The 7,453-nt window shown below is 47.8% G+C and overlaps 1 protein-coding gene across 7 annotated transcripts in view; it reads left to right on the top strand.

Moving 5' to 3' along the window:
• Positions 1–1,797: 1,797 nt before the first annotated feature.
• Positions 1,798–7,453, top strand: part of SEMA4F (ssemaphorin 4F) — a 30,815-nt gene continuing 25,159 nt past the window's right edge. For 3 of the 7 annotated variants that reach the window (XM_078349009.1, XM_008980450.5, XM_008980447.5), the window contains exons 1-3: positions 1,798–2,039; positions 4,913–5,064; positions 6,480–6,539. In XM_078349009.1, the coding sequence (XP_078205135.1) occupies positions 1,895–2,039; positions 4,913–5,064; positions 6,480–6,539 (357 nt within the window). In that variant the 5' untranslated portion in view covers positions 1,798–1,894. Of the gene's footprint in view, positions 2,040–4,912; positions 5,065–6,479; positions 6,540–6,767; positions 6,867–7,453 lie in introns of all 7 variants that reach the window. The other 4 variants (XM_078349008.1, XM_002757587.6, XM_008980448.5 and 1 more) reach the window with 3 other exon arrangements.

Below are 7,453 nucleotides of genomic sequence, written 5' to 3'. Positions count from 1 at the left end.
AGTCTTTGAGTGAACCCCCTGCCTCAGCCTCCCAAAGTGCTAGGATTACAGGCATGAGCCACCATGCCCAGCCAAGGGACCAAGTCTTCTTATTTTTTCTAGTACTTAGTAAAATGCCTGGCACATAGTAGGCCCTTAATAACTGTTGAATGCACTTTAGAAAGATTATCCTGATAGCACCCTGGAAGGGAAGAGATTGGGGGCAAAGTTTTTGTTTTTTAAATAAAACTATCACACAGTCCAGGCGAATGATGATGATGACCTCAACTATGATGATAATGGAAAGAAAAGGATGGATTTAAGTTATTTTTAAGTTAGATTTATAAGGACATAGTGACTTCTTACATATGGGCATGGTAGCCAGTCTCCAAGAAAGGAGGCTGAAATCCTTCTATTCCCACTGAAATCCCGGTATACCACCTGGTGAAGTCCCCTTCCACAGTGCATCAGGGCTGCCTGTGTGACAAATAGAATATGGCAGAGTGATTGTGTGTTACTTTTGAGACGAGGTCACAAATACCTCAGTTGCTCTTGCCTTGTTCTTTTGGATCACTTGCTCTGAGGTCACCCCATTTTGTGAAGACATTTAAGCAGTCCCATGAAGAAGCTCATGTGGAGAACAACCTAGACTTACTGCCAACAGCCATTGCCAATTTGGCAGGCATGAAAGTCAGCCATCTTGGAAGTGGATCCTCCAGCCTGAGTCAAACCTTCAGTGGACTGCTGCCCCATTTGATATCTGTACTGTCATCTTGTGAGAGACCGGGAGCCAGACCACCTAGCTAAGCTACTCCTGAATTTCTGATGCGGAGAAACTGTGAGAGATAATAAAAGTTTATTGTTGTTTTAAACCACCAAATTCTGAGGTTAATTTGTTACATTTGTTCTGCAACCTAGATAACTAATACAATGAGGGGTGAAAGAGGAGAAAGGAAAGATTACTTGCAAGGCTATAAATTAGAAGACTAAGTGCCTGAAGAAGGAGCTAGGGTTGGGATGGAGTATATAGTGAGTTATGCTCAGGACCCATGTTTGCCTTGTTTGTAGGATATCCAAGTGGATATGCCTATAGGCAGTCTTTGTTCCTCGACCTCAAAGGCCCACTAACCCTAGAAAACTCAGTTCAAATGTCGCCTCTTCTGTGAGACCTTCCTGATTTCCTCCGGCAAAACCTGGCCCTTCCGCACACTTATTGCACGTTATGATAGCAAACATGCATTGCTTCGTATTGCAATAATCTATTTGCAGTTATTTTTTTCACGTTTGGGCACCCCATTCCTGTGAATTCCTTAGGGCTAGGGCCCTGATTTTTAGTATTTTCTGTAGAATCGTGTGTGTGTGTGTGTGTGTGTGTGTGTGTGTGTGTGTGGTATGTGCGCGCGCGCGCGTTACGCTGTGCCTGCCCAGTACACAGGCAGCCCTCCTTAAATGCTTGCCAAGTAATAATTTTGAGAAACTTGATGCGTGTACCCACGTCCCCTTATTAGTAAGTTTTTCTTATTAGTACAGATGCTGGCATTTGAGTTTTTGGAATAGCAGGAGCAAACTCAGCACCCGAGATCACTGTGTGGCAGCCCCAGCCCACTTCCAAGGCAGGATGCCCACTTCCAAGGCAGGACTCCCACCTTCACCTGGGTCTAGCTCCGCCTCTGCCTGGGTCAGGCCTCGCCTCACCTCAGCCCCGCCTCCACTCAATTCCGATTGGCTGAAGGAAGACGAAGGCTCGCCCATTGGTCCCTTTTAGAGAGGGCGGAGTCGGGCGGTGTTGCATCCCTCACCCTCAGGCCGAGCCAGACCGAGCCGACGGGACCCGAGTGGGGCCGAGGCCGATAGCTCCGGGGCCCTGAGCTGAGGCGTTGTCTGGCGCCGCACTCGCGGCCAGGCGGAGCCAAAGATGCCGGCCTCTGCCGCGCGGCCCCGCCCGGGTCCCGGGCCGCCTACAGCCTCGCCCTTCCCGCTAATACTGCTCGCGGTGCTGAGCGGCCCGGTATACAGCCGCGTCCCCCGCTCGGTGCCCAGGACCTCGCTTCCCATTTCTGGTAAGGCACGGGCGCCCTCGCCCTCAGCCCTTCGCGCCCATACCCACAGCCACCTGCTCCCCAGACCGCGCGGCGGGACCTGGGCCTCTCAGCCTGGCTTATGGCGTTCCACGCCGCCCACGCCCCGCCGGGCCTCGTGCGAGACCTTCGCGCTTCACCGCATCCCTCTGCATCCCCAGCGCGCGTCCCCCGGCCCAGCATCCCCAGCCCGGATCTCGCGCCTCGGCTCCCACGACACGCCCAGGCTGCTCCAGCGGGCCCTATTCCTAGAGCTGCAGGAGCGTCCAGTTCCTCAGTGCAGACCCGGACACTGAGGCCCGGAGCCCGGGTGGGGGCTGCTCGAGGTCTTCCATTTCGGAGTTCCATCTCCCGTGTTCCCCTGTTTCCCCGCACATACACCTGGGTCCATCATTCCAGCTTGAAGCCTACTCTGCTCTCAGACCCATCAGTCTTTCATTCTATTGCAGCTGTTCATCCTGATCCGCAGCTCAGCATTTTCATCTTCTCTCGTTCATTTGCCTATCAGTTCTACACATCCTCGGAGCCTTTTGGCCCTGTTCACAGCCCTAATCTTCCTAACCCTCTTCCTGCTCCCCTGACATATCTGACACCAGCTCACGTTCTCCCATTGTTGGATCCACGTTAACTCTCCTAATTTCCTCAACGTTCTCTGCTGTCTTCGCCCATTCCTTATATTGAATATTGATAAACCATTCAATATGTTGATGTAAAGTTCTGCCTAAATGATTTTTCAAGCCTTTAGAAGGAAAAATAGAGGAGGGGCACATGACCCTTTGAAAAGATGTGGAAGAAGCTAGGAGATGTCACAGGCTTAAAAAAGTGATCATTGGGGCCATTCATGTTTTAGACTCCGCTGAGGTGGGCATGAGCATGGCCGTGGAACTTGTTTTCTTCTCAATGGGCGTTGATTGTTAGCACCTTGGGCAGACAGAACCAGTGAAGCCAAGAGTACAACCTGTTGGCAACTCCCGACTGGGCAGTAGTAGTTTAGATTTTAAACTCAGACTAATATTGCAGAAGGCAAAGCTGTGGTCAGAGCCTGGGGTTTCATTTTGTGACCGAGCAATAGCCACAAAGTAAGTTGAGGTTGCCAGGCTGAATTGATGTCCAGGCATCCAGAGATGTTTAGATGGCAAGCAAGGTGAAGCAGAGTTGGGGATATGAGGGGAAACTAGGTGATCCAGGCTTATACTAAGCATGAGAGAGTAGGCAGGGTAACACAGAGGTGAGAATGGGTGTGGGAGGATGGAGTAGGTGGGAGTCACATCAGCACATCTAGGAATGGGTTGGTGGCCTACGGTCTTCAGGGTGCTGATCAGAGGAAGCAGGTAGAGCAGAGCTGTATTGTTGTAGGGGTAGGGTCCGTAGAACCAGAGGTTGAGCTAAGAAGGTAAATTCATGCCAACTTATTCCAATCTTTAAATAAGAGTTTTGAATGCTGATATGAGCTTTAGTTTTTTTTGTTTTTATTTTTGTTTTGTTTTGTTTTTGGAATGGAGTCTCACTCTGTCATCCAGGCTGGAGTGCAGTGGCACCATCTTGGCTTACTGCAATCTCCACCTCCCGGGTTCAAGTGATTCTCCTGCCTCAGGCTCCCGAGTAGCTGGGATTACAGGCACCTGCCACCACACCAGCTAATTTTTTGTATTTTTAGTAGAGATGGGGTTTCACTATGTTGGCCAGGCTAGTCTTGAACTCCTGACCTAGTGATCTGCCCACTTCCACCTCCCAAAGTGCTGGGATTACAGATGTGAGCCACTGTGGCTGGCTGAGGTTTAGATTTAACCAAAATACAACACACATCTAAGGAAGGAAGAACAGCACCATTTGTGAAACATGTAGTGTGTGCCAGGTGCTTTTCACCTAGGCTATCTCATTTGATTCTCCCAACAACTCTGGATGGTGGTGTTTAAAGATGGAGAAAGTGATGCTCAGGAGGGCAAATAACTTACTCAAGATGATACATCAGGTAAGTAGAAGAGCCACATTTAAACTCAGGCTGGACCATTTCCAGAACACACAGTCTCTACAGTCTCTATCTCTTTGCATGGAATGGGGTGGAGGGAGGCCAAGGGTGGTGAGGGAGAGAGGAGATAGACTCCTAATGTGTTGGTGAAAAGAATGAAACATTTCCCTTCTAAGTAAAAAAGTTGCTATTAAGTAGTGATTTGAAAAAAGAAACAAATTTAGGAGAGGAAAGTGCTTGTACCTTCTATAGGTATTTTCAAATTATGTGTCACATTGTTATGAATAGAAATTACAGATTTAATATTTGTGCTGTGATTTTATTAGAGTGCTCTCTCTCTTTCTCTCTCTCTCTCTCTCTCTCTCTCTCTCTCTTTGAGACAGAGTCTTACTCTGTCACCCAGGCTGGAGTACAGTGGTGCGATCTAGGCTCACTGCAACCTCAGCCTCCTGGGTTCAAGCAATTCTCCTGTCTCAGCCTACCAAGTAGCTGGGACTACAGTCATGCACTACCACACCTGACTAATTTTTGTATTTTTAGTAGAAATGGGGTTTCACCATGTTGGCCAGGCTGGTCTTGAACTCCTGACTTCAAGTGATCTGCCCATCTCAGCTTCCCAAAGTGTTGGGATTACAGGCGTGAGCAACGGTGTCTGGCTAGTGCTCTATTTTTATAGAAAAAGCATACTTACCCACTGGATTGTGTGCTAAATATTCTGGCCTCATCTGTCTCTGGTTAACTTGTCGAGGTTCTGGTGTTTTCCCCCATGGCTGCTAAATAAATGGTACTTAGAAGAAAACAAAAGTTGGCCCATTTGGTTTTGCTCTTGTGGACTCAACCCTTAGGAAGTGATGGCTAACGTCACTCTCTCCTCTCTTCCTGCCAGAGGCTGACTCCTATCTCACCCGGTTCACTGTCCCTCATATATACAATTACTCCGTTCTCCTTGTGGATCCTGCTTCCCGCACACTTTATATTGGCGCCCGGGACACCATCTTCGCTTTACCCCTGCCCTTTTCAGGGGAGAAACCCCGCAGGGTGAGAGAAGAAAGAGGGAAGGACCTCTGGCCCCATAGCATGTGATTAAATGAGTGTGTCAGTGGGGGGTTTCATAATAACTAAAGATGTAATAGCTGGGGTAGTAGGAGGGGGTGAGTTGGGAGACATGAATGGGGGAGATCATCCACTTTGTTTTCTTAGCTAAGAGTGATGAGGGGTTAGGGTGACTGGGAGAATATGAAGGAAGTTCATGATGATAGGGAAGAGGCCACAGTGACCAGGTTTCAGGTGACAGTGAGCAGAGGGATCATTGAAATTATAATGTTCTAGGGAAACAGCTTTCAAAGTTTTTTTTTACTATTATTAAGAACTAGATAGTTAAATGAGAACACATGGACACAGAAAGGGGAGTACTAAACACTGGGGTCTATTGGGGGGAAAAGGGGAGGGCCAGTGGGAGGGGGAGGTGGAGAGGGATAGCCTGGGGAGAAATGCCAAATGTGGGTGAAGGGGAGAAGGAAAGAAAAGCACACTGCCATGTGTGTTCCTACGCAACTGTCTTACATGCTCTGCTCATGTACCCCAAAACCTAAAATCCAATAAAAAATTAAAAAAAAAAAAAGAACTATATAGTTTGAGCATCCCTAATATAAAAATCCAAAATTCAAAATACTCCAGAATCTGAAACTTTGTGAGTGCCAACATGACATTCAAAGGAAATGCTCATTAGAGCATTTTGGATTTTGGATTTTTAAATTAAGGATGCTCAACCTGTATAAATTCTGTGAATATCCCCAAATCTGAAATCTAAAATAATTCTGGTCACAAGCATTTCAGATAAAGGATACTCAATGTGTACTGTGTATTGTGGCTCAGTACACAGTTATGTACTGAAAGAAACCTTTCTTGAAACAATATGTATTCTCTTGTATGTGATACATTTTGATATATTCTATTTCATTAAAAATAATGTTGCTTGCCTGGTGCGGTGGCTCATGCCTGTAATCCCAGCACTTTGGGAGGCCGAGGAGGGTGGATCACGAGGTCGGGAGATCGAGACCATCCTGAACATGGTGAAACCCCGTCTCTACTAAAAATGCAAAAAATTAGCTGGGCATGGTGGTGCATGCCTGTAATCCCAGCTACTCAGGAGAATTGCCTGAACCCAGGAGGCGGAGGTTGCTGTGAGCCGAGATTGCGCCATTGCACTCCAGCCTGGGTAACAAGAGCGAAACTCTGTCTCGAAAAAAAAAAAAAATGTTGCTCATGATTTCAGAATTTATTACTCATTAATGAGTAATAAGATGGGGACCTCCATTTGAAAAACAATGCTCTAGGGGGACTTTTGAAGTTCCCAAATTGATGGAGGTCGTGGAACAGTTTAATCCTCTCTAACATCAAGGGAGTTTGATGTTAGGGGAATCTGGGTGAAATGATCACTCCTCCTTTCTCAGATTGACTGGATGGTTCCTGAGGCTCACAGACAGAACTGTAGGAAGAAAGGCAAGAAAGAGGTAAGTGTAAATCTGAGCCCTGTCTTGAGTGTCAATTGAGACCTTGGTCCAGCCCTGACTCTCAGTCTCCTATAATGCTCCCATCTCAATGGGCCCAGGCAGAGACTCTAACACCATGCCATCACCCATCATCTCAGATCCTAAAGCTGCATCTAACTGTCCTGATGTTACCTTACCCTTCCTCATACCTGCTGCTTCTGATTCTTTCTAACCATCTCTGACCCTCAGGACGAATGTCACAATTTTGTCCAGATTCTCGCCATTGCCAATGCCTCTCACCTCCTCACTTGTGGCACCTTCGCTTTTGATCCGAAGTGCGGGGTTATTGTGAGTGACAGGGGTGGGAGGAGAGGGAGAGGGTGGCTGCACCAGTGTGAGTTGCTTGGGGTGGTGGTGGGGGGATGGGAAGGGTCTTCTGTGAGTGACCATGATGGGAGCATGGTCAAGGCAACCACTGTGCATGATAAGCATCGGGTGTAGGGGCTGTCATCGTGGGATGAGGGTATGTGTAAGCCACTGAGGGAGGAAGAGGGAGGTTGTCTGTAGAGGGTGAGGTATCCAAAATGTAAAGAGAGACGTAGTGGGGTAGTTAAGGAAGTTAGAGATGCTGGTTGGGCTGCAGAAACAACAAATCTAGGAGAGACTTCGGAAACCAGAAACTCGTGTTTCCCTTGCCCTGTGTATTCTTTGTCCAGGCAGCCTGGGTCCATTTCTTAATTAGTGCAGCCCATTGCCTGTTTCTTCCTCCCATAGTGTGTGACTGTCTCTTACCACCTTCTCTTAACCTCCACTGCCAACCTTATTGTGTATGGGCTGTGACTGTCTCCTCTCATGGGTTCTGATGTCACTTCTACTAATGTAATATCTGCTGGCCTTATACTCTGGATCTTGTCTTCAGGGTGGGTACTGTGTCA

This window comes from Callithrix jacchus, chromosome 14, assembly GCF_049354715.1.
Source record: "Callithrix jacchus isolate 240 chromosome 14, calJac240_pri, whole genome shotgun sequence".
NCBI classification, from domain to species: domain Eukaryota; kingdom Metazoa; phylum Chordata; class Mammalia; order Primates; family Cebidae; genus Callithrix; species Callithrix jacchus.
This window is presented reverse-complemented; position numbering and strand designations above follow the sequence as displayed.